This window comes from Fringilla coelebs, assembly GCF_963513975.1.
Source record: "Fringilla coelebs genome assembly, chromosome: 12".
In the NCBI taxonomy this organism is placed as follows: domain Eukaryota; kingdom Metazoa; phylum Chordata; class Aves; order Passeriformes; family Fringillidae; genus Fringilla; species Fringilla coelebs.
The window spans coordinates 13,974,799-14,002,797 of NC_140038.1; the positions used below are offsets into that span (position 1 = coordinate 13,974,799).

Genomic DNA, 27,999 nt, shown 5'->3' on the forward strand with positions numbered 1-27,999 from the left:
CTTGAGCAAGCTCTAATCCATGCATCCTTTATTCCATTACAATCACTGTGTTGCTCTCTAGCAACAGGACACAAACTGCAATCAATCGCAATCAATTTGTACAACAATCTGAGGCTTACAGTACATTTAAGGCCTTTAAATTTGGAAAAATTAGACCTATCCTAGCAGTGTAACAATTTTTAAGTGTTTTGCATTTCTGATGCATAATCTGTGCGATTCCAGTGTCAAAGAATCAAATTACTTCTAAACTAAAAAGATCAGCTCAATGAAAATTTAGTTACATAATTCATCAAAACATAAATGTGTAAATTCTATTTTTTTTTCTTGTCCTGGAAACTTTATAAAACTTTAATAGCAAAATAATATAGGGATAAAAACATATTTTAACAAAATGTATTCAATCATATACAAACCAGAATTTTGCAGTTTATTGTAACTAGACTTAAATTAAAACTACCAATTAAGAATCTATGCACAATGTAAATTCAAATATGTACAGTACTTTTAAAAAGTCTACAGGAATGCTTTACAGAAGGAAATGTCTGTTATGGCTATTATTCAGACAATCTGAATATTAAAATGAGTTTTCTAGTAGTAAATTTACACATTTATTTTTAAACAAAAGCAGTTTTGTCCCTAGATCCTTTAAGAATATTCCAGTTATGTTTATACAACTAATGGAGAGGTCGTTACAGAGTTTAGCCCCATATAGTAGTTTGTTTATTTTCAGGTAAAAGTATATTTAAATAATTTACTTGGGAAGATCAGTAAGTTAACAAAAGAACACTAGAAGGGAGGAGGGGGAACTTCATTACATTAACTTTCCAGTTACAATACCACAGCTAGAAACTTCACAGAGAAAGTACTCCCTTAGATTGAACCCATGATTGTTCAGAACAAGCTGTAGCTCATAACAGTTGTGGAAAAAGTCTTTGTAGGACAGAATTATAAATGATCTGAAGTGAGACAGAGAAAACTGATCTTCGATTAATACAGCACTAGGTAAAAAGTGTCCCCGTAAGCAGCTAGGATTCCCACTTCCTTCAGGGCAATGAAGCTAAAAATTGTTGGAATTACAGTAGTTGACCATATTTGTGTGCATTAGTAGAATCATTTCCAGATAGAAAAGACAAATTTCATCAGATGTTTGATTAGAACACCCTCAAGACAGGGTATTTCTTCATAGTATAAAGCTATTACAGCTATCCAGTTAAAGCATGTGCAAAACCAGGTAATTTCTTCCGTTCACAGTAACTGAGGTAAAATCAGGTAGGCTTCTTCAGGAGTTGGGAAGTTCATGAGATATGAACTGTTTTAGTCTCTCTAAGTACTGTGCATAAAGCTCTATGTCATTATGCCCAGCCCCTTCCACCCAGAGGGGCTCTACTGCTCGTGGACATCGCTCGTACATGGCCAGGCCATGGGAGAAATCGATCACCTCGTCCTCGGTACCGTGGATGACCAGCACAGGAGAGGTCACTTTAGAGATCTTGTCAATGCTGGGGGAAAAAAAAGAAAGACACAGCTCAGTTTGGGGCTTTCAGTTTCACATCATCAGAGAAAGCAGGCTTAACTGTTGACACACAACCCAGTTACCATGGCATGTTTTTAAATGGCTGCAGACCACTGGAGTTGTGCACAAGTGAAATGGGACAAGGCTCATTCCCAAAACCCACGTGTGAAAAAGGAGCTTGCAATGCCATCACTACCATCCCACCAGTGCTAACAGCAACAAGTTTGAGTGGGCAGCATGCAAATAATGTTTGGCACCCAAAAATCCCCCACCAAAAGAGTTACTGTATCTATCACACAAAGCGCTGCGAGGTAAGTAAGATTCCATGGGACATTCTGCAAGCATGGACTCTTCTCACACGACACATTATCACCTTCCAATTTAACAGCTTAAGATCTAATTAAATACATTCCAGTCATAAGATTTCATTAACAACAACAAAAAAACAGCTTTGGCTCATGGAGCTTAAACCTGTCTTTGAACCCCCAAATTAGGCAGATTCAGCTAAAGGAAAACAATCTGTTCTATTGATTATTTAAGTTCAAACAATGAAATAGAAAACTCTGGGAGGAGAGCATTACACAGGGATATTTAACTGCAAACCACAGAAATCACACAGGATTTTCCTTTATGTAACCAGCCTCTTTGACAGCTGTGACTGCAAAGTGGCTTTAGAGTAACATTTTTCCTTTTGTCCAGTTACCTTTAGCAGACAAATATAGCTTGAGACTACCTGTCACAGGAAAATGGGTTCTGAGGGAAGGGAAGAGTGACAAAGGCACCTTCCCACTGAAGAGGTCAGGCCAGAAAACCCCAATTATGAAGCAACCTGGTAGCACATGAACTTGCAAGCAGTGAAGAGCAGCTTTCTCTGACTCTCCTCACACAGGCCCCAGCTCTTATTTCCAGCCAGACATTTCATTCTGATAATTACCAATGATTCCAAATCTGTGTAGAGACACCACGTGCTAATGAACTCTCAGCTTCCTACCTGCTCCACTTCCATCAACAAATGGAGGAATGTGGAGAAATGAGTGCTGGTACTACTTAATTTTATGAGAGGACAAATGTATTTCTTTATGGTAGCAAATAAAAGGTGTTTGGATTTTCCTGCTTCTGAAGAACAAGAAGGCATGCAATTTTGGCATGACCATTGATTTTACAAAATGATCAAGGCTGCTTAAAATTATTTAAAAAACACAGATGCAAGCATACCCTGACTTAAAAACAGGTTCAAAAAAGTTTTATGAAAATTTAATGTTAACTAAAAAGATGTAAACTGAAGCACTAAGCCTCACAGTTACAAACCTCAACATTGAGCATTCTAGAGAACTGCCATTGGAACTCCAGTGAACAGCTGAGTGTAAACACATTTCTGTCTCTGTCTCTACAGCTGTCAAAAAAAACTCCAGGTTTCATGCCATTTAAGGTACTATTTAAAATTAAAATGCAGCTTTATTTCACTTTTCCTGTGTGAAACTTGAGATGTATGCAACTATGCTGAATTAAAAAAAAAATCCCAACATAAAAGAGGCATCAGAATAATGCAGATTTTGTTTTTCCCAATAATTTTCATCCCAAAATTAGTATCATAGCGAAATGTAAATACTTCACAATCAATATGCTGTATAAACTGAAGTTTAAAGCCCATGAAAGGTCTGGTATAATAGATCAACTAAAACAGCTACAGAATTGTTCATAATTTTTGTGGCTAGACACTAGGTTCTCATTTATTGTAGGAAACCCCTTTCACTTCAGTATTCATATAATGAAACAATTTTTTTCACATATATTCACAGACCATTAAGCCAGATAATATTTATATTTTGCAGAAAATTGGAAGGAATCCCATTGCCAAGTCAGCAACTCATAAAGCAGTATTTAAACTGCACATTAGCCTTACTTAGTATTCTCAGCCACACAGCTCTGCAGCTAGAAAAATCTACAGAGACCAAATTCTCATGGAGTCCCAACATAAAATGCACATAATAGCAACTCACTGTAGGTGCACACAGAACTATTTTGTTTCCCACTGTGAAGACAGACAGTTGAGCTGCACACACTCATAAAGAGCACTGCTGTTTATTTTTACTGCTCCCAGTACCAGGGAAGTCAGACTGACAGCAATGAACAGCTCAGTAGGGCAAGAACAAAATATTCAAGTGCTACAGCACATCTGCTGTCACTGTTCCCCTTCCCACTTTTCTTTTTAAAGCTGTTATTTGATTTGGCTTGTAACAGCTAATCACTGTTACTTCTGTAATCAGAGCTATGTTTAAGGCTTTGTTTTTTCCTCTCTTGCAGAAGCATTTGTAAATATTGGATTTCAGGTTTGAGGATGATGAATGAGCTGGAGTATAAGTGCTTCGCACCTCCAACAAGTTAATTAATTAACTAATAATATGTTTGAAAGGATTCTAAACATGGGAACTGTGAGAACCACTATTACTTCATCACCATTCCTTCTAGCTGTTCTGGCTTATGGATTTTTACCTATGGCCTCCCACAGATGCTAATTTTAATCTGTTGTAACCAAAATAAAACAAAAATAAGAAATGCTATGATTATTCCTTACTATACTTACCACAAGCATGACTTTCTGAAGTAAAGCCAAGTTTTGACCAACACTTCAGTGAGTGTCTGTTTTATCTTCTCCCTTCCATGGACCACTAAGCTTTTTACTTGTGCTTCCCTCTGCCCTGCTAGAGACACTGGCTACCCCCCTCATATTCTTCCATAACTTAAACTGGATCAAATGAGAAGTTCCAAAAGATTCCTAGAATATCTGCTGCTTCCATCACCTCTACTATTCCCAAATAGTTGACAACTCCAGGTCTGTTGCAATTGTTTTTCCTGTGAAAACTGGATTATAAAAGCAAATATTTTATCTTAAAACCAGTTGTATATAATCTTCTAAAGCTTCTTAAAACAAGCTTAATATCTTCTAAAAGATGGGACATGGACTTTATTTTGGTCAAAAAATCAAGATCCTACAAGATCCTCCCCCAGAGAGGAACAAATACAAGTCTCAGTATCTACTTACACCACCAGTCCCTTTTAAACACCATGGTGAGTACAGAACCCCCCTTTCAGCAGTGATACATACCTTGGGAAAGCATCAAAGCAATAGGTTTTCCTGGTGTCAGGAAAAGCCACCCTTAAGCCAGACATCAGGGGAGAATGGAGGATCACAGCTGCACACTCGTACCGAGATGCCAGGTCTACTGTGGGGACAGTACCAATGCTCTGGCCATACAGGATAATGTTCTCAGGACTGACACCATACCTGCAGAGAAAAGAAAGATCCCTTTAAAACAAAAAAAGCCAAAACACAACATATTTCACATCCATTGAATACAGAAGAGAACATATTTCTAGTAGAAAATAATTTGTGTAAAACATGTTTTTTTGACAGTCTACACCATCTACAATGCTGTGGTCACTGCTGTGACAATGAAAAGCAAACCCTGCAGTTTAGGCTATACCCCATGTACATTTGGAAGGTTTCAATTTCCTTACAAAGCTGCTTGCAAGGTGTATAGCAGGCATGGATGATACTCAACTTTCAAGCAGCTAAATGATTTGGTATGTGCCAAAAGAGAAAATTAAAATGACAGCAGAAGAAAGATCAATTAATAATTAAAATTAAGAATAATCCAGTACTAACTGTCCAATTACAGGCTGTCAGGATTGCCTTGTTTCATGATGAAGTATAACTAGACTGGATTGTAGCCTCTGTGAAACTGAAATTTTCTTAATATTTTTATACTGCTGAGCATAAGGGTGCTTTTGGCATCTACTGTTATATGAATAAGCAACTGTATAAAAATATCTCTCAGGAGTAAAATTTTATCCTCTTGGTAACCAAGCAGCAGCTGATGCTGGCAGTCTGTCACCACAGCCACAGGCTGATGTTTTTAAAGAGATGTTGTGCAGCTTTTTTAGCAGATTTTTTTCTCCCTTAGTGTTTGACATGGTCCAGCACACAGCAGGGCCTGGCTAACTCGGTTAATAGGACCTTGGAACAAAATCTTGGCATCACAGACTTCGTTCCAGCTGCTGGGTGGGGAGGGCTGGAGGTATGCACCCCAAAGGCACCACATGCATCCAGCCCATCTGCCAGCTGTTGCATCATACTAAAGACAGGCAGAAATGCAACAGCATCAGGGATATACAAGTCAACAGGACTGGAACATGATCACCTACATGGCATTTCAGTGGGCATGGAATGATATTAATGCTGGTAGGTTTTGCAACGCCATCCTGAACTGCAGTATCATGATAAATGTGACGTTTTCTTTCTAAAAGGTTTACAATATAAGCAGAATGTGGAAACAGATGTGTGAATGAGAATCACAGGATAACAGGACAGTATAGGGTGGCAAGAGAATTCAACACATCCAATTGCCTTAGTATGGCAATTTTCTCCAACACTGATCAGCTTTAGACTCACTTCTTTTGATGTTGTTTCTTAAAACATCTCATATCATAAGGGGAGAAACTTGCTGTTGTGGCAATAGGTACTCCAGAGAAAAAGCTGTTTCATAGCATGCCAGGTAAAGTCAGATACAGTCTACAGCATCATTTAAAGAGCCCAGAGATATGTCTGAACTTAAAGTAGCCCTTCGTCACTACAACTATTCAGTATCCAACTCCACAGAAAGGAAATGTGACAATCTGGACAAAATGAATAATTGTAAAAGGGTATTAGGACACTGAGTTAGTGCACTCTTAGCCTATCATTAGAGCAAATGTCTTTTCTGCTTTACATTCCTACTGACTGACAACTAAAAGAATCTCTGGGGCTGTTTTATTTAGAGACAGTTCCCCTTTTCAAGACAGAAGAGTTACTGTAACAGATTTATCTTTTTAAGCCCTTTACCATTAGGTCATCACTCAGCAAGTGAGACATGGAGCTTACCGCAAACATCAGCAGAAACAGCTACATGTAATATTTATTTATCCTGAGGCCAAAGGACACAGGACAACTCATGAGCGAAGGCCATGAATAATTGAGCTGTGCAAGGTCCTCAGAGCTGAGGGCCAGGGCTTGGCTCCATGATCCTCTGTGTTCTCACAAACACTGCCCAGTGGTGACTCAGCAGGACCAGGTACAAACCCACCTGGGGGCTTTATCTTTAAAACACAATGTTCTCAAAGCAGAGGCTGGGTCCCTCCCTCACTCTCTGCAAACTTCCTTGTGTTAGATCCTTGCACAACAGGAGCAGTGATACAGAAAGTGAAAAAGAAAAGGGGAAGAGCAGACACGGGTAAGAGAGCAGCAATGAAAGGGAAACTGGGTGACACAGAACAAGGGAAAGAATATGGTAGAAAAAGGCAAAAGACACTCTGGAAAAGGAGGAATCCTGTTACAGTCTGCTCTCCTATTAAGGAAGAAAGTCTTTCCACCAGCTAAACAGCAGGCCCTAAAAATAACTTCCTTGAAACACACAAGCTTTGGTCTCTGTGGAAACAGAGCTCCATCCGAGGGAGCAGGAGAGCCAAGGAAAATTTCTGGATATGCTTGGGCACTTCTCCTGTGGAGCCCCATCAGAGAGTTCTAAACAAGCAGGGCAACACAGCAGTGTGGAAACCAGCCTTCAGCAAAGCCAAAGCAGGAAACAACTCAGTTACCACGGGCATATGCAAACCCCTGCTTTGACAAAGGGAGAAAAAAGAGAAGAAAAAAGGACAGGCATGCTTTTTTTCCAGAAGGGAACACCATTACTGAGAATTGCAGCTACTGCTGTATAAACGATGCAAGCATTTCTGCTTCCCCTTACCCACGAACACAGGTGGCAAAGCTCAAAGTTCTCCAGTCTATTCAGGTCTCAATAATCCGCAAGTACATGGTATGGCTTACACATTCTAGTAACCTTCACAGTAACCTTCACAAGCAGTAAGCTCCCCCATACCTAGAGCTTCAGTCCAGGTCTAGCTAAGGCCCCAAAACACCCCACAGTCTATAATAACAGTAGTTTGAGGTTGGTTTTTTTTCCTCTGTGTTTCTGCCTCAGTACATACAAATGAGGTTTACCAGCATTTCTGGTCTCCCCATGCTAGCATGAACTACGTGCACAGAAGCTGGTTATTAAGAATCCACACCCCAGACTCTTCTGCTTATTCCAGAGTAATGAGAGACCTCAGCAATGGGATACAGAAGACTGCTGACAGAGAGCACAGCAAAGGAGGATGAAACACTACTTCTAGTTCCCCTGCTTGGCTGTATGGCTGTGGCTCGGGCCATGTTCCTCCTCAGTTTCCTCATACAACAGCGATGATAGCACCAACTGCCATGCAAAGCACCTCAGACTCTCTGGACAACAGCACTACGTGCAAACCAAGTATCATCTCCAATCATCTTTAATTATGAGCCTAAGATGCTGAATCCCTGTTCCCCCCAGGGCTCCAGCTTTGAGCCATAGAGCTGGGAAGTTTACCACTGCTATTTTTACTCTCTCCTCGCTCAGTGCAGAGTGTCAGTGGAATGCTGCTGCGGGGACTCCAGAGTGTCACAGCTGAAGCCCTGCAATGTTCACAGCCAAAGCTGCCAGTCCTCACAAGTGCCAAATACAAATTCATTAGCAAGGCCAGTCCTTTTGCCAGGCTTACTGAATCCATGAAGTCAGCCTCACCTTGTATTTTCAGTTTGCATTTTTATGATATTTGCTGCCCCTTTACCCCTTACCTAAACAGGAAAGCATAGAGAGCAGCCTGCATACAGCAACAGCAATAAATTAGTTTTCAGAAACTGTCTATGCAGATTACTTTGATGGCACAAACCCCACTCCATAACACTGTGAGACTTAGTGTTTAACTGCTGCTAAACTAAGGCAGGGACTGATGGGCGAGTTCTCCCTTACAACACACAAAGTACATAAATTTACAAGGCCAGGAAAATGAGGTAACCAGCTTCTGCATTCTCACAAGGGGACTGAGTCTGAAACTGGGCACTCCCTTCTCCAGCAAACACCAATTAAATAAATGATTTTCAAGGCACAAAGAAAATCCAGCATACATCAGGAATAACACAAATCATGCCCCACTTTGGAGAAAATAGTGACTTCTAGAGCACCTTTACTAGAACATACATGTACTCAGCTCTTCATAACCTATTCAAGTCTGCTTCCTTCTGTTAGCAAAAACCCATTTGTCACAAAATACTATTTATCACCTTTTCAAAATGCATTATCTGTAAATTCAATAATCCAGAGAAATTTGGATCACTTGTTAAGTACCACAGATAGGTATTTTCTAGCATCATTATACATTTCCATAAGATATCCATATATATTTTCAGAAATAAGTGGCTATTTAATCCTGTATGAATCTAAAAATCTAATTTTGGGGGTAGAAAGGAAAACAAAAATCCTCAATTAGGTAAGTCACACAGCAGATTTCATATATTGAGTATGATTTTATGCTGAGTGACTTTTACATTACTTTTTCTAGCAACTTAGTCAATAATGATTATTGCAAGAAATTTACAATATCTGATCAAAACACTGCATTTTGCATTGTGCTTCGGCAAGTACCACTCCAGCATGTCAGACAAAATATCAGAGAAATTACAGCAGATTTTCAGTCTAAATGCCAAGATGAAATTGAGAGGAAGGCATTAGATTAAGGATTTTTTGAGTTAACTGTAACAACTGTCAGATGAAAAAAATCAGATTTCAGGATTCACAGGAAACCCTGGCACACAAAAAGTGTCCCTGTGCCAGTTTCTCCAGTTTCCTTGAATTCACACAAACACAGGTCTAAAATTCTTCACTGTTTTACTGACACTGACTCTTTAAATCATGAGATTTCCTCCTTCTCTACCTTCTTCCTCTCCAGGCCTACAAGTGCTATGCAATTCAAGTTATGGTATACCACACTCTATTTCACTTCACATTTTCATGGAGCTAAGAGCCAAAACTGGGTTGTACTCTGGCTTATGAAGCTGCAAAAGAGAGAGACCAATTTTTCTGGCCTATGTCCCAGCACACTGTCACAGGAGCAGACGAGTAATTCCACAAATGTGTTCACTCTCAAAAATAATTTAAACGGCTGACAGAGAAATTTAATCAAGGACTCCACCACAGTTTCATATCACTATTACTTTTACTACCACACCAGAGAGTCATTTGATTATGCCATGGAGAAACCCTAGTTCTAACCAATACAAGCTGATAGTGGAATCACAGAATGAACCTTTGACTCTTGAAAATGCCCTCTTATAGGCAATTTTGGATGTTATGAGCAAATGTCAACTCTTACAGCCTTGATGGACTCTGGGACTGCAGCACTAATCCAGTGATCTACCAGATCCTCTTTTCATATCAGTATTAAATGGATCAAGTAGAAGCAACTTCTAGGTGCTTCTGAGGATGATCATTTGCCCTGCAGTAACTTAATTATACCAAAGCATGAAATCACTGCAACTGGTTCTTGATTACTGTCCTGTGACAATCAGTGATCTGTTATCAAACACTGAGAACTGTGCTCACAGTTCAACCAAGTCCTGACAAGGATATTGAGTATCACTGGAGAGCTCAAGCATCCATGACAAAAGCAGGGATCTACACACTGCTGACTAGTGAAGCCGCTGCAAGTTTGCCCTGAAAAACTAGGGTAGGTAAAGGTAAATGGTATTTCATGGCATTCTCCAGTACAAACTGTAATGAGATTACATTTTAAATTAACTGAATTATGTTAATCTGCACTGAGTGGCTTTGGGGTGACAGCTGGATGACTTTTTTTAAATCCAAATAATACTAATTTGTCTAATAATTGTTCCTTTTTGAAATATAGCCTTAAGTCCCCTTTTGTTCATCTGCCTCAAACATAGGCTCCTGAAGTTGTCATGTTTCAAAGTGGGAAACACCTTCTCTGACCACAGTAAAACTGCTCAGGACTCAGAGCAAGCCAAGTGCTCTCAAACAGTAAATCCACACCTCTCCTTTCCCTCCCCCCCCACACCAGCTTCACCCTTACCAGGAAGTTCCTTTTCCCCCAGGCAAAAAATAGGCAATCTGTGTTTGCAGATCTATTTATGTTTTTAAGGAACTAAAAAGTAAAACTGCTTTTGTTTTGTCTTGTACTGAGGACTCAACTGTATTTATAACATAACTTTCCTCCACCACAACAACCCAGGATACAGATTTTGGTGTTTGGTTTATGATAGATTGCTCATTTGTCGAGCACATGAACTAGCAGTTTTATGTATAAACAACAAACACATTCGGAACAGTTGCTTTTGCCTGACTGGGTTTTTTTTGGGGTTTTTTTTTGTTTGGTTGTTTGTTTTTTTATTTCCCTAGATAGCAGGGAAACAGGAAATAGAGTTTTCATTAAATGTGCACTGAAACTTAAGCAGGAACTTGTGCCACAAGCATGCTGATGTAATAGAATAACTTAGCCCCTACAAGCATTAATTCTTTCATATTGAGTGAAAGCAAGAAGGCCACTGACAAGCAAAAAGGACTCTTGTAAAACATCCAAAAAAAACGAGCAATGATGTGGCTCAGGCATCTGTTGAACTCCTACCTTCACCAGTCCACTGCTTTATGACAAAAGGAGAATAACACTCCAAACTCAGTGCACACTCATGCAATGAGAGGGAGTGAGCACCTTCTTAAATTAATTCCTAAATAAACACTTCTAAATGTTGGGGGTTGTTTTATTTCTCTAATCACAGGGACAAATACAAATCAAAACCACTGTAAGCTGAAACACAAGAAGCTAATGGAAATAGGACCTAAACACACGGATATATTCAAACATAATTCCTACTGCCCCCATTTTCTTTGCTTTAGCTCCCTTAAAACCAACTGGAGTTCTGCAGACAACACTGGCACAAGATTATAGTTTTGAATTTGAACAAACATGGGAGCTCTCTACTCATCATAGCTTTCCTGCTTCTTCCAAAGTGCTTTCTTAGACCAATCTTGATTCACACCATTTAGTCCCATGACACAATAGGTAAATGGCATATAAAATTAATTTTTTACTCCAGTTATTTTAAAAATAGAGCACTGGAGTTAACTCTAATAAAGTATTTTGCATTTAATTAAGATGCTCTGTAGCAAATAAACCTGGAATATAGAAGACTGGAAAGTTTTGCTGGCTACTGAGCACTCTCTTTATGACCACAGCATAAATAATTCACAAATACTCAGTCAGCTACTTCTAGTATATACTCTTTAGGGCAAGCAGTGTACAAAACCTATACAGTCATTCTCTGAGGTACATTTAAATAAACTGAGACAGCAGAAAAAATTTAGCTATTTTTACAGAGCAGCTCAGTCTATAGTATCTTCTGAAGGAATCCACTATCTTCACCCTCAGTGTCTATCTCATCTCTCTCCTGCTGTAAAAATACTGCAACTGCACACAGAGCCTATGCTTTAATACAGCAAAGCTAAGATGGATCACTACTCCTCACAATACTTGATGTGACATTAAAACTCCAACCAACTTTTTACTGTTGCAAAGAGGCTGCACTTTTCTGTATCCTACACTCAAAACCTGAAAAAGAAGGTAAACTACTCCCTATAATTGTGCACCTAGTAAGGGTTGTTAAGAAAAACAAGAAAGATTTTATGATATCCAAGTACATTAACACATTATCTTTAAATGTAAAGACTTCAGTTAAACAAGTATGTCTCAACTAACATAGAATTTGATTCCCTAGGAGACATCTGACTGCAAATACTAATACTGGTTATGCTTTCCCACAAGTTTTGTGCTTTCATAGCTATTTCTTCAATTTCAGCTACTTCCAAACTGGACAGCCTTGCCTTATTCCTGAGGCTGAAATTGCACAGTGAGCCAATGCATTTTGGCTTACCTCCCAAGCCCATCACATAACCCTCCTCACCAGCCTTGGCTCAGAACTGGGAAACTGAGGCTTTACAAGCCTGGAGGAAACAATCCTGCAGCTCTTTCCACAGTTTTATAACCATTTTTGCTCAGGAGTACTGTCTTCTTCTTCTGGTATTTCCATCTGTTTATTGGTTTATTGAAGCTGCTGTGACACCTGTCTCAAGCACTGCTCTTGCCAGGACTCTTCACATCAAACACAAATTCCTTGATATATTTCCCTTCCCTTACACATCTCAAGCTCCACACTGAGGTGAGGCCACCCTGCTGTGGCACTAATTGCCATGAGCTGCACCTAGGCAAGGCTTAAGCCTCTGACTCATGAGCTGGGATTATTCCTGGGAGGAGCACAGTGGCTTTTGACCAGAGCTGCTGCCTGTTCCACCCATCTCTGATATTTCTTCCCTTCCAACAGCTAGAGCCCAGCTGCCCACAAAGCAGGGAATAAATGCTCCAGTGCACAAACCATGACAGGCAAGACAAAAAGAAATGGCTCCAGTTAAGTTTCCTTTCAATGTATCAGGCTGTAGTATCTGAAAATAGCTATCACTGTAAAAGCACAGAACGAAGCAAGACTAAACCTAGACTGTAATGGATCAAACTGCAAAGCTCACCAAAAATGTCTCACCAGAAGGTTTGCACAGCTGGTTAGTCACACACACTGTAACTCCATAAAAAAAGATATTCCTGACCTAAGGATCTTAAACTGGAAGTACATCTGTGAATTCATCTGAAGGCAGTTAGCTGCCTGGATGCTATAGCAGCATTAAATGGTTTTCTCATGCTGCAATTAATACTTTGGGGACTAATATTTGGAAGATTAGGTGAAAAAAATGCAAAGCAGAGCACTCAGAAATTGATATCTGTAGAACTTGGCCCTTGAACTGCTCAGGTAATGAATCCCACCACTCTTTGAATTCAAATATTTTCTTTTGTGACGGGGGGCTTCTGTTTTGTGGTTGGTTTGTTGTTTGTGCTTTTTTCCATTCTTGCCTTCCTTTTGCATGCTCTTTTATCTGTTTATTGTAACTTTGTTTATGCTTCAGTCTCTAAGTAAAAGCTATTTCATCTACAGGTTTTACTAAGATCTTCACATTCTCAAATATAAACAGCATTAAATTACTTGGTTTTGCTACGATTATTTGATATAGTTGACAAGCCATTAAATGTGAAATACGTGGCACTGATACAGCATCTTCCTTACATCACTTACAGACAACTGTAGCTGTATATAAAACACAAGCTGGTAAAAAAAAAAAGATCCAAGTGTTACCTCCATAATGCTGACAGAGGAGAACAAAGAAAAAATTGAACTGTCTACACAAACAGCAGGTGCTCGTATCCAAAATCCTATTACAGCCGACATTTTCACACTGTTCTTCAAAGACCCCTGCAAATCTGAATGCTGTCTCTCCCATAGAGCAGCAAAGCTGGAGTCCAAGAGGATTACACAGAAGCTGGAATGGATAAGGCCTTGCAGGAATGCAAAGCAGACAAAGTGGATGCAGCATTTCTTCCATGCAGACGCATTAGTGTAGCTATGGCAGTGATTTGAGTCTCCAAGAGAAAAGAGATGAGAGAGCAGAAAGGCAGGATGGAGAACAAAAATGGTAGAGAGGTCCTAAAACAAAAGTGATCCATGACAACAAACTCGTCCAATGTTCCTCAAAAGAATCAACAGCAGATGAAGGCATCTGTCTCTAGAACATGAGTCTTTTAGCAGCCAGCATTGTATGAAGATGACTCAGCTGGCAGTAGGATTTCTCTCTCCTTTATAGACTTACACTAATATGCTCAAGCACTGTAGAAGAACCAAGTTATTAGGTAAGAATGAGCTCCTCTCAAAGAAACGCAGTATCTCAAACACTGAAGGGCTCTGTAGAGAAGCCCAGTGCAGAAGTGTCACAGTTTGTGTTATCCAGGAGGCCATACATCCTGCTTCAATTCCCTGGAAACATTTGGTGTTTCTCTGAGTTACTCTAACCATTTGCACAGCCTTGAAGAAAAGACAGTATTTTCTTTTGATTTAAGAATCAAAACAATAGGCTCTTCCTCTGCAATGACATGTCTCGTGAATCATAAATAGGAAAAAATCCTACTTGGATAAATGACACTGTAACCTCTATTTTTCCCTCACCTCATGGTAAGTGGAGAAAACACATACCAATTTTTTATTTGCTCAAAACACTGAGCTTTGTCACAGTGTGAATCTGCATATATTTGAACATCTGCTTTCAAAAAGTGCCAAATTCACAGCCTTGCAGAAAAACACAACTCTCCTGATGCATCTCTCCTGTCTCTCTCAATTATCCATTTTCAAGTGGATTCATTAAGTATTCCAGCAAATACCAGGAATGATAAGTAGCAAATGGAAGATGACAGTCATTTCATGAAAGCAATTTATTACCTGAAGAGATTCATCCAGTATCTTTTCAGATACAAGAAAACCTCAGTGTTCTGGCTTTTTCTGCGCCGTTTTTATATTGGCACTCCTGGCTTTTAAATCAGACTCATCTATTCCTTTCTTCCCAAGCATCCTCATCTTGCACATGTTCTTTTAATGAACTTTTAGCACAATCAATGTTCAACCTCCAGTAACAGTCAATATAAACCTAAGATGATTAAAAAAATATATAGCAATCACCGGGATTAACAGTACCATATGTTTTAGAACAGCAGACCACAGATAACTAGTTCAGAGCTTAAAAATCAAATTTCCTAGCCACAGCCTTTATCACCACAAACCCAGGGGCTAAATCCCTCTTCCCTTCTCTCAGTAAATACTACTTAGAATTCTGTACAATAAAATTTAGCACAGAGTCAGTTTCTTCTGCGTACTTCTGTTTGGTTGAAGCGCTTATAAAACCTGCCTTGTACTCACAAATAAACTGAAAAGATAGCACAAAATAAGTAAATTTTACAGAAACATATACATGCATTTAATGATATGTAGAAACATTAAACATTAGTAAACTTAACCTGTCTTAAAGCAAAAAATGTTATTCTAAAAAATGGGAAGAGTATGTCTGTACATCTATAAAAGTACTAACTTTTGAAACTCAGATGAGAAAATTCAGTCCTGAAACCAGGTGATATGTACTTGTTCAGCTTATCCAGCTGTCTTATCTGGGATCATCAGAGTCTATGGAGTAAAAGACATTTTGCCCAGATTTTGTAAATCAAGAGGTTTCAAGAATGATCAAACAGCACTCTTTTAGACTTCATTTTCTGCCAACACACCTAGTTAACACGGCCAATTGCTTTTGTAGTTTTTTTATTGAAAGATTTCTTGCTAGTCAAAACTTTTTCCTCTCAAAAAAGGATGCTCACCAAGCAATTACCAGCTATGCCACAAGAATCAGAAGTACCTTGAAGTGGATGATCAAGGACAACTGCTAATGTAATTACTTAAGGTCATTATTTCAGGTGATGCTAAAGGTAGAAACTGATCTGCAGCTGCATCTTTGAAATTTAAAAGAATAAAAATGAGAAGCTGCTTCTGGCAGTTATTCACGCCCCTATTTGCCTCTGTCTCTGATGCAGTCCTTGAAAAGCATGTAGGCTCCCAGCTTGACTGCATGCAGGATCACCACAGAACAACTGGTTATGCAGGAAAAAATGTTAGCAATTCCTGTCCGTGCCACACTGGCACTTCACTGCCTCCCAATAAACCAGCACAGCATAAAGAAGTCTCGTACTGCTGGAGTTTCTATTTTTGAAATAAAAGATAACAGCACAGTGCTTGGAAAAGAAGTGTATTAATGTCTACATTACTACTCAAGTTGGCATTTGGCCATGTAGGTTTTCTGCAGTTCACCATTTCACAACATGGACACTTTCAGTTACCAGCTACTACTCTTTACTCCCCCAAAACACATTTTTCCTATTTAGCTCTGCACAGTTCCATTTTACCGTTCCAACGAATATAGCATTTCCCTTTCTCCTAATACCATAAAGCTTCCAAGAGAGAAGCAAAATAGGAATATGAAATGAGAATTTACAAAAATTTTTAAGGAGGAAGTCTGGCCAGTTCTACAATGAAGAACAGGAAAGAACATCGTTCACATTGCCCAGAAACACCAGGAATAGTGGAAAGATGAAAAACAGAGTAACAGACAACAAATGATGCCTGCTAAATCTTCCTCAGCCCCTCAAAATTCCAGTAATTAAATGAAGAAGTTTAAGCTAACACTGCTACCTTTATTTCAAATTAACACACAAATTAATTAACACACTAAAAAGAAAAATAGAAAATTGTTGTGAAAGTCAACCAAAGGAAAAAATCTTTAGCGCAATTTCTCCTGCTGCTGAAATGCAACAAATTTAGAACCATATCCAGGTAAGAAATATCCACGATACAGAGGGTTTATGTTCTTTATTATGAATATTAGAGTGGATTTTTGGATGGAAAGAGTAATTTCCTGAAATAATTGGAAGGTGCCAGATTATATTTGTGTCAATAGTGTCTGTTCAATGCTCTACACAAAATGATCTACGGATCTTAGATGAGCTCTGACAGAAGGACATCCAATTTGGAAGGGTGGGATATTTGGCACCAGATTCCTTCATCTCAGGATAGAAAAGAACTCAATAAATCAAGGAGACTTTACAACCCACTCACTCTCTACGAACATTTGGGATTTATGACAATATTATCTTTCAAGATCTATCAAAAATTTAGATCCAAATCATCTTCAATATGTTCCATCACCTTCATTTTTTATTAATGTAAATACAAATCAGAACAATTTCTTTTTCTAAAAGCCAACTTTGTGCCTCGTATTCCTTTACAGATAGTCATTTCTGCATTATCAAATTGATTCTTAGTACAAATTTCAAAGAGAGGATAAAGAACTAATTGTACTGGGCCTATGCACAGCAGTCTTTAGAAGTGAACATCACATTACATGAATAATTAGCAGGAGTTCAGGGGAGAGGGCAGACAGTTTTGCTATCAGAGAAACAGAAGGTTGGAAGCCAGCAGAGACAGAGCAAGTCAAAAACTTTTAGGCATACTGGAGAGGTTTAAGGTTGAAACCCCACTTGGTATCTTAAACTGTTGCAGTGACTCCTGAAAGGGTGCTGCTTCTTGCGTCAGAAAGTGCAACACATGGTTAACTGCCACTGTATTTATTAACCAGTGTGAGCAAAGGTTACACCTTCATAAACCTCTATGCATAAAAATAGCAAAACTGCAGCTGAAACATTACCCCACCTCTTCCCACAACGCTGGTACTTTTACAGTTTGTTAAACTTGAATAGATGCTCACACGCAGACTGAAACAATAATTTTTTCTGTAACATTAACACACATTAAAGCCCATGCTTTATCAGAAAAAGACAAGCTTTTTGCAGTAGGGAGCTACAACAACATATACTACAAACAAAATGTGTAATACAACTTAAATATGCAAGCTGAGGTACGTTTCAGTCTTGGTGGAAGGAGGAAACTGACTGGCTCTTAAGCAGCTGCCTCAAGGTAAGAATTGTCCAGGGAACATCTTCAAAGTATGTATTATATGAAATTAGTTACTTCTTTCAAAAATAATCCAAGACAACACTTAAAACATACAAACACCTTTATGAGAAATAAAGTTCTAAACAACATATAGCATGTTGGAAAAGATTTTTGTAAATTTGCCCTGGAGAACGTGCTCCAAAACCAAGAGCATTTTCTTGAAAGATGCCACTTTCCCCAGGCTGTCCTACAGCCACAATTCCACTTAAACAAATTCATCAGATGTTGGGGAGGACTATACAGAGTTGGGACAATGATTAAGTTCTGCCCAAACTGGTCCAATGCTTAAGGCAGCAAATCAACCTCTCAAACTTTCCTTTAAAGTATAAATGGTTCTATACACCATTTTGGTTATAAAGTGCTCAACAGAAGTTTACTTTGTATTGTTGTTGGCTTTTATATGTTGCATGTTATTAAGTCTTGCAATATATAGTGTAATAGACAAAATATCTTGTTTAATTAATTATAAAGAACTATTAAGATGCACGGAATAATGCCAAAATAATCTGAACCTAATCTCAGTTTATCTGCACACTGGGAAAAAACCAGCTGGTTTTGCTTCTTTGCTGATGTTGAACACCATTTTTCCAGCTCTGGAAGGGCATTCATAGCAAAGCTAACTAGAAGTTAAGAGGAATAGTTAGAAAGACTCTCTAATCTAGCAAAACCCATTGTAAACAACCTTATTAAAAGAGAAATATTTCAAGTCATACTATTAAAGGGTGTTTTCCTGAGAATAGTGTTGAAGTTGGCCTCAGACCTTTCAGATTTTTTGGCTCCCATTATCCATTACTCCACAGTTGTTCTGCTGCACACAGAAAGAAATGGCCATGCCATAGGACAAAGTTAAAATTAACTGGTCTAACATACTGGGATCTTAAGAAATGTGGCAGTATCCTGTAAAAAAAAAAAACAAAAACAAAAAAGAGTATCTTAGAGCTTCTCGCTGGCACTGCATGCCTTGAAAAGAGTCACTTGCCAGACACAGCTATGCAGCTCAGTTAGCAGCATGCCTTGGCTGATAAATAAGGCTCCCATGAGTCAAAGTTCTTAAAGTAACATTTCTATATGTAAGCAGGCTTTTTTAATAAGGCACAGTAAAACTAATCTTCCTAAAAACATACCTCAAACTGTCTAACGTGAAATCAATTCCTAATCAGCAGCTGAAAATAGAATTTTCATCTTGAAAGTACACCTAGAAAAAACTTCAAGAGACTGTACCAATAAATAATATTACTGTCAGAAAAGCACACATGAAGTTCTTCTAACAGATTTGCAATACAAAATAAAAACCAGAGGCAATACTTTGAGATTACCTCTCATTTAAATTTTTCCCTCTAGACTTTGAGGCAAGTATACTTATTTAAAACCTCATTTTCCACATCAACATCATTTTCATTTGTTAACCCACATGGAATTCCCCTTTTTGAAAGTTGAGAGGATACAGATTTATTTGATGCTTATAGGGATTTTCCCAAAGACATGCATGTGCTTATCAAGAGACATGAAACCAAGGGTGGGAAGGTGAGTGGGCATTGAGCCAGATCCTGCTGTTTAACCCAATTTTGTGCCTTTGTATTATTTGGTCTCATAGTCAGCAAATCCAACCACAATGTTTAATTCTAACAGGAGAACCTTTGTTCTGTAAAGCTAACATAGTGGTTAAAAATATAAAGATATGGATACAGATAATGCCAGTATAACTCTGTCATTATACAACTGACCTATGCCTGCACCTTTCTGTGATTGTTTGTGGGCAGCAGAGCTTAATGTGCAAATAACAGTAAGCCATTTTTCTCAAATTAGCCCTTGGAATAAAGAATGCAAAGATGTTCCTCTGTCCTTAAGCTGACACTGTGCACTATTCATCCATCCCATTCTGCATTCTTAGCCTTCTGTTAAAAGCATCTTTATTCCACTGTGTTCATACAGCATTTCCTGGGTTTACAATCCCACATTTCCCATTGCTCCCAAAACCTGACACACTGAAAAAAAACACTGCCAACAAACCACTCAGTTTTAGTCAGGAATGAAATTGAACTTTATCATCAGATGTCAGACTAAGCATGCAAGACCAAAGTAAGTCATTCATCTAAAAACTGGAAAGCAGGGCAGTCAAGATGAAGCAGCAGCAAATGGGTCACTGCAACTGCTTATTCAATTCACCAGTGCTCATCTGCAGCAATCTCAATTATCCATCACCAACTGGCACAGGAGATACAGGGAGATACTGTCTATTGGTTTGGTTTTGTATTTTAGGCCATACAAACCCAAGTTTTAAGAGTCTGACAAAAACCAATTCTTAATCACTTCATTTCAGACACCTAAGAGCCCTCAGCACTCAAGAATTGTAAAAATATTTTTTTCCTAGATTCAGTGCCTCATCTTGTACACAGGTGGCTTTAATTCCTCTCAAGTTCAGTGGCAACTGAAGCTATCTCCTAATCCACAGGAAAAGATTTCTGATCTTAGGGGCTACTTGGCAAAAGCAAGCCTGCATGTACACAAGTATGGTAGGTGCAACACATCTGCATCTTGTTTTATGACTCATTTCAGCTGCTTCCAATGCAGCCTTGTAATTAATTTACATTTGTGAAGGAGAGCAGAAAGAATTCTTAGTTATTCATTAAATTTATTATCAGCTTTGGGAAAAAAACAAACTCCCATGTTATTTGTTCATTTTCTTTACTAGTGCTGCATAATCTTGAGGCTGTTGGCATTTAAACCAATAGAGAATACAACTGTGGAATTTAAAAATGGGTCTGGGGCAGGGATGAAAAGTTAATATCACCACACTGACACATCATATTACAAGGAAATAGGAAATTCAGACCTTAGTCCCAGCAGTGAGACTCCAAACAGCCAACACTTGGCACTGCCCTTGTATTAGTCCACCTCCACATGAGGAAAATCATAGGACCAAAAAACCCCAGAAAACTGAAAAGGATCTGGTTTTTTTTCATTCAGTGTGGAAAGAGAAATAGCTATTTGCTGACTGTCAGTTTTTCCCACAAAGCCAGTTGCTGGCAGATAACAACTTGCATACCCTGAGATGGTTTCCACCTATCCATTCCCACAGCAATCTACAGTCCTAGACAGCACTGCTACTTATTTTTTCTTCTGCTCTTTTTACTAATGTTCACAAGCAATGAATCAGTGTAAACTCAGTCCAGCACTTTGGAATGTTTCTAAGCAGCAGAGTAACATAGAGTAAAGGGTGAATTTTAGAGGGTATTTTTGGTTTTGAGGTTGTCATGGACTGGAGACTGACCCTGGCTTCAGAGCAAAGTCACTGAGGTTCACAGAGTCCAGCTCAAACTCCCCTGTCAAGAACAAACTGAACAAATCTAAGAGCTACCAGCAACATGCACAGGTCAAAGAGCCATGGCAGAGCAACCACCAGCTCAGCCTCCAAAGGCGACATTCTGTACATAGAGAAAAAGAGAAAAAGCTGCCTTTCATCTGCACATCATGTAATTTAGTACTAAAAAGCAGACAGCTACTTCAGCATGGAGGGTTTAGCAATATATTCTTCTAGGAATCTTTTATGTTCAATGCTCTGATGATGTTGAGAACCAGGTCCTACAACCTTAGTACCAATATCTCCAGTTCAGGCAGTTGAATTTCAGGATTATCCACACTCAGGAGAGCATGTAATGCTAGCCAAAGGCTCTCTGGCAGCTTATTTTTCTTCCCAAATAACACCAGTTGCAAAACATTCTTGACAGCAAAAAGTTTCCCCTTTTTTTTTTTCCTTTTTAAACAAGCTTTGATCTTGTAGTCCTGACAGAAACAGGGAAATATTTAACAAAACTACTTTTACTTCAGTGACTAAAAGACATAATACAACACCAAAGCTCAGTAAACATTTTGAATAACTTTGAACATCAGAGCACCTGTTTTGAACAGTTGTTGGTATTTGTCCCAGGGACACTCACCATCTGAATTAATCTCTGCTCATTGCATAGACAACAACAGCAGAGGATTGTGCATGCCTCTATTTTTGCTCAAAGTTATATGCCGCCTTTCTTGAAGAATTGACCATGGCAGCAAAAGTTTTAGAGGATAGTAGCTTTAAACAATCCTTTGGAGACATTGCAATAACATTACTGAAAAGCTGGTAGGACTGAACAATCTACCAGGTGATGCTCCACGAAGAAAGGAAACCCTGTTACTCCAGGACTACTAATTGTGACTCTGCCAAACACTGCCCTTTGACATGTCAGGATTTAGTTGGTAACTTTTTATCAAAACCTTTAAGCATCCAATCTAAAGAACTTGGCTTAGATCATGCACAAAATATGGTGCTAGTGAAACAAGATTCTCTTGCAAAGAAAATTAAAGAAAAAATTGACTATTTTGATTAGGCAAGGCAAAAAACCCTGAAGCCCTTATTCACCTGGAAAGCTGCAAGCACCTCATCACATCAGAATGGAGACAAACTAAACTGACACAACCTCAGAAGATTAGTTATCATTCTGGCCTAATCCAATTAGGCATGTTCCTGATTTTACTCAATGTAAGACTTCTCCACCAGCTCCTACACAGGAAACAGCAATAATCTCCTGATAATCAGCACCACAAATGATAAAATTCCTGTATAATTAAAAGTCTGGTGTGCATTTTTTAAACATTAAATTTGGCAAAATAGTTTAAAAAACAATTTAAACATTCCATCTGCTACCCAGTGATCAAAAGCCTGTGGATTTTACTATATCATTTCACAATTCAATTGCTTCCATCATACCATATTGACCAAAAAGCATAAGGAAAACTAAAAGTGAACCAATGCTCTCCTACGGTTTGAAAGACAAATTCAAATGCGCCCATTTTGAGAATAAAGGATTTAAACACTACAATAGCATCTATCATTTATTAAAAGCTAAAAAAATTACTAGTTTATATTGTGCACCATGAAAAACAAATTAAGCTGCATCTTGTTAAATGCAGCAAGAACAGCTCTTCTAAGCTATTTATTAACTACATTTTCTTCACCTCCTTTCAGGATCCAAAAGATGGACTAACAGGTTCTGCTCTTTGATACTTTACTACAGAAGCAGAGGGAGTGGGGCAGCAGTGTCTTCTTTCTTTTGACTGGGATTTTAAAATACTTCACCAACCTTCTTCAAATTTTTAGGGAACATAAAAATTGATTTTAATATAAATAGCACGTGATTGACAAAGCAGTCATGGTTTTGTGCTTGAGCACTGAACCCAAGCCCTACACGTGCATCCTGTTTTTAAGTACTGTACATTGTCTTAATGTAAAAGTGTTAGAAAGTTCAACCTTCCCATGTGGGATTCAGGAAAAGGGGGGAAGAGGAGGACAATCAAGTCATTTTGCACAGATGTTGCATTAAGACAATCAGCTATTAGGATAAGACGCATCTGAACAAAACCCAGCAACTTAAAACCACATGGACAATGAGAGAAGACAGTCTGATACACATTCTCTTCAATTTGGTTCTGATTTTGAAACAAACAGAACAAAATCAGCCAACCTGCCTAAAATAAAACACTTACAAAAAATATCTGCAGCAATAAGACAGAAAATTCTTTCTGAAAAACATTAAGATACCAGATGGAAATTTGTAAATCAAGTGGAAAAAAAATACATATAAAAGACCAAATTAACCACTGATCAATATTTGATAGTGAAATGAAAACAACCAATGCTACAATTACAGCCTCTGAAGAAAAATCTATAAAAATACATTCTAGGGGAACAAAACTGTAGGTCAACATCTTTACTGGGCTGAAAGACAGTTAGAATTCAAAATTAGTAAAATCATCCCTAAGATACAGATTATTTATGAGAAGAAATACTACATTCTTTAAATTAAGGAAAATAAGTTTCCTTTACAAAGAATAAAAGAATGGGCTGATTAATTGAAACTGAACAAAAGAATTTGATGATTTTGTTTTTTCATCCACTGTTTTCAGATAGTTTTATAATAATTTGTTATGCAAGGTTTGATTACTAAACGCGTACACGATAGCAAGATCCTTGTTTCAGGACCTTGAAAGAATACAGTCACAATCTGCAGCCATGATGGCAAAACAAACTGATGCTTTGAAAGGCTGACCTAGAACAGAGGCTAGACAGAGCTAAAGGATAAAGTAGGCATTTATTAAAAGACCTTAATGGATACACCTTGGGCAGTACAAGAGCCTGGCCAGGGCTATGCCCAAGATGAACCCAAAATGGTCACAAAATGGACAACTGGTCATGAGGTCTCACACTTAGTTCTGAGTTCTGGTCCATTTGCATATTGGAGTTAATTGTTCAATTATAGCCCCAGGTTATGAAGTTCCATCCTCAATGATTTTCTCTCTTCAATTCACCATTGTTTATACTTTTTGGGCCTGGAGCTTGTAACAGTTGTCCTTGGTCTCAAGTTGGAAAAGGATTGTTTTGATTACCTACCCTGCGAAGAGAACTTGCTAACACTTAATATGAAGCTCAGAGTTACACACTAAAGCAGCACAGAATGTGGAAAATATGAAAACTACAACTTAAGGCATCACTGCCACCATCATTTCTAAAATTTGACAGCTTTCTCCGAGCACAGGGTTAATCCCCACCTTCCTCAAGGCAGCTTGCAAAATATGCAGGTAAATTAATGATTGCCAAGTATCAGTGGTACTTCAGAGGCACAATTTAAAAGGAAGAGTCTCAGACTTCCAACATTTTAATGATTCCTTTCTGCTGCCAGGTGGAACGTCTGGTGGATTCAGAAGAGCAGCAGCTTCCCACGGAACTTAGCACAGATGACTAAATGCTTTTGATGGCACAGCGAACCTGGGCACCCAATTCCAATGGCTTTTGGCTCCTAAAAACCTAACCAATGCCAACTACCCTAACTGCACCCTCAAGGTACACTAAAATGTGGAATTAACACACACAGCAAAGTAAGAGCTGGGAAATTTCAACTCCTCAATTTAAGGTGGAAAGCAGAGCCTAGATCTTGTATAAACCACTGAAGGGACACTAAAGGAAAACTACAAACCTTTCCAGTCACACATTTATTGAAGAAGCCTGATCCTCTCAAAGCAAGTTGGACATGGGGTGGCATCACCTACTGGGTCAGGTTTCTTGAAAGATTTAAGTGAAGGAACCTCTTGTTTCTGGGCCTATATAGAAAGTAACCAAATACTAAATGCCTGTCAGCACAGAAGAAGAACCTCCAGGCAGGTGATAGCACTTTTTCAGAGCTTGAGAAGGTTTAAATGAAACAGTATCATCAATGAACATCAAGTGAAAGAGTCAAAACACACATTAAGGAAGAGAGAAGGACCAACATTACCTAAGCTTGGTTTAGATGTAGCACTTTTCCTCCCTTGAATCCTATTTACATCACCCATATGTGTTGTAGTGGCAATTAATAATTTATTATGCATACACCATATCAAAATCACTTCTTTACATAAGACCATGTTATTTATACTCAAAGAAACAAATCTTTTTAAAGCCCTGGAAAACAAGCCCAGAATCTGGTTTGCTCAGCAAGCAGACAGAACATGCAATGGAAGGGTAACTTCTCCCTACACCTTTCTCCCCCCGCTCTTCGCTTGACTTAGGCAGAGCAATGTCAAAAGGCATTTGGACTCCACAACTAACCAATCCCTGGATTCTTGCAAAGCCAATTATCTAAATTAGTAACAACTCCTGTCACTATTTCTGAAGCTGGCACGTATCCCCAAGATAGACGTTAAATACGCATTTCATGCAAGCCAAGTTTGTCTATGAATGCCAGAGCCAAGAACTAAAAATGTTCATCACTCTTTTCTCTTGGCCTACTACAATTTAAGCTTTCTAAAGCTCTTTCTTTCAGGACATGTTCTGTGAGGTCATACTTTAAGAACCACTTATGCAACAGCAAAAGGAGCTCATGGTTTCTGTGGACAGAAGTGAGAGGCCCAGGGACGGCCATCAGTCGGAGCAAGGAGCCAGAGCCAGCAGTTCTGCTCAAGATTTTCTAGAAGCCAAGGGCTCACTGTTTCCACTCACCACGCTGCCTCTTGCCAGAGCCTTGTCACTGTTGCTCCATCCCTTTGGATGCCACATACCATGGCACATCCTGGCAGAAACCCCAGCTCTACTTCCAGATGTCAACACTTTTTCCTTCCAGCCCACTACCATAAGCATTGGATAGCCGTTGTTTGGAGGCCAAAACAGAAAGACATCTACGTTGCAGGAGCTTGCACAAAACGCCAAACGTCACACAACACCAGCAGTTCCTGGTAAGCCCTAGCCAAGGCTACTGCCAAATTCAGGCAGAGCTTTGGCTCACCTGGGTTACCTCTAAGTGTAGACAGTGGGAGGCAAGTCTTGAACAACAGGTTTATTGCACTCTGCAAGCTCAAACTGCAACCAATATGTCCTTCTCAAGATGGAGATTTTCAATGGTGAAGCAATGGCTGACACAAATTACAACTGAATAATCCTCTAAATCTAGAAAATACCAAAGGATGAAGGTTTACCCATCATTTTAGCAAATGAAGCCATCCAGTTAATCACACTGTAGCTGTTCATGGAACATCTGGTGAGGCCACCAAAGTAACTGAAACCATTTACAAACCCTTCCCTTCCACTCAGCAAGGTTAACCGTACAGACTTAGTAGGATTAATACAGAAATACAGAAATACCTTGTCCCCAGCATCCATTTACCTTGTCCTGAGGGCCTGCCAGGCTGCATCAATGTCTGCATACAGGTTTTTCTCAGAGGGCTTGCCGGTGCTCACCCCGTAGCCAGAGTAGTCGTAGGAGAAGACGTTGCAGTTGATGCGGGAGCCGAGGCCAATGTAGAAGCTGCACATCTGGCCCAGGTCCACAGCATTACCGTGCGAGAAGAGCAGCGTGTACCGGCCAGTGGGGGCACAGCGAACGAACATGCAGCCCAGCCTGTTATCTCGGGCCGTGCGGGAGAAGAACACTTCCACGGCATCCAGTTCCCGCTGGGAATACTGCCAGTCGGCCCGCTCGCTCAGGTGCAGGCTGCAGGTGCCCGATCCCGTGGGGGTGCCCGCCCCGGCCGCCGCCCCGGGCTCCTGCTGCTGCTCGGGCTGCAGCACGGTGTACGTGGGCTCCGGGGGCAGGAAGGCCAGCTTGGCAGCGATGCGGCTGGGGCAGGGCGGGCAGCAGAACAGCCAGCACAGCTCGCCCAGAGAGAAACCGTTCATTCTGGGGCCTTGTTCTGGCATCAGAGACGCCGGAGAAAAGCTAAACCTCTCCTGGAAAGAAGTCACACGGAACCGACCCAGAGCCCTCCTCCGACGCGACCTGCCGCCTTCCTGCGAGGCCACCAGCTGCCCTCCCAGAACGCAAACAATGGCAACCTTGGAAGAACTACAGTTCAGCAACAGCAATGCAGCTCTTCAAAGCCTGGAAACTGCTTATACAAACCAAAAACACAACCCCACGAAATACCGATGGGCTACAACCAGCCCTCAACCCCTCCGCCACAACTAACGCTACAGCAAATGCAACTCTCTAAAACCCGACCCTAGACCCCCCTCACCGCACGTGAGCCACACGTACACATTTACAAAATGAATTCCCCGATGCTACGGCTCAGTGCGGCGCCCCAGCCCCGGAGCCGGCCCCCCGCAGGGAACATGCAGGATCCAGGGAAGCACCTTCCCGCACACACCGCACCACGCGCGGCCCCACCCGCTCCGCCCCGGCCCCCGGGACGCCCCGCAAGGCAGCGAGGGGCCCCCGCAGCGCCACCGCCCCCGGTCCGGCCCCGGCAGCGTCCGCGGGAGGAGGAAGATGAGAAGGAAGAGGAGCACGAGGAGCAGGATGAGGAAGGTCGCAGGGGAAGGGGAAGGCAAGGTCGAGGCTCAGCCGCGCGCGGCCGCGGGCAGGGCCATGCCGGCTGCGGCGCGCAGGCAGGAGCGGGCAGCGGCCATGTCCCGGCTCCCCCTCCGCGCCGCCGCAGCGCTTCCGGGTTACGGGCGCGGAGCGGCGCCGCCGCAGGTGCCGGGGCGGGTGCGGGGCTGTGCCGGGCCGCGCCCGCAGCGGCGCCGCTTGGGCGGGGCGCCGGGAGGTGCGGGAGGTGAGGGAGCGGGTCCCGCAGCGCCGGCCGGGACGCGGGA

The 27,999-nt window shown here is 40.3% G+C and overlaps 1 protein-coding gene across 1 annotated transcript; it reads right to left on the reverse strand.

The window, feature by feature from the left end:
* Positions 1 to 32: 32 nt before the first annotated feature.
* Positions 33 to 27,999, reverse strand: ABHD17C (abhydrolase domain containing 17C, depalmitoylase). Its single transcript, XM_084213896.1, has 3 exons — positions 26,570 to 27,999; positions 4,620 to 4,799; positions 33 to 1,499 (listed from the first exon to the last, which is right to left on the reverse strand). Exons 1-3 carry the CDS (start codon positions 27,100 to 27,102, stop codon positions 1,280 to 1,282), a joined length of 933 nt encoding a protein of 310 aa, XP_084070022.1. The 5' UTR covers positions 27,103 to 27,999; the 3' UTR covers positions 33 to 1,279.

Bases quoted from the DNA above. Each gene is read 5' to 3' on its own strand.
- ABHD17C (XM_084213896.1), bottom strand. From the start codon at position 27,102: ATGCCAGAACAAGGCCCCAGAATGAACGGTTTCTCTCTGGGCGAGCTG. The intron at 4,800-26,569 runs GTAAATGGATGC...TTTTCTCTGCAG, and splicing joins TGGCAGGCCCTCAGGACAAG to GTATGGTGTCAGTCCTGAGA. The intron at 1,500-4,619 runs GTATGTATCACT...TTTTTCCCCCAG, and splicing joins TGCTTTGATGCTTTCCCAAG to CATTGACAAGATCTCTAAAG.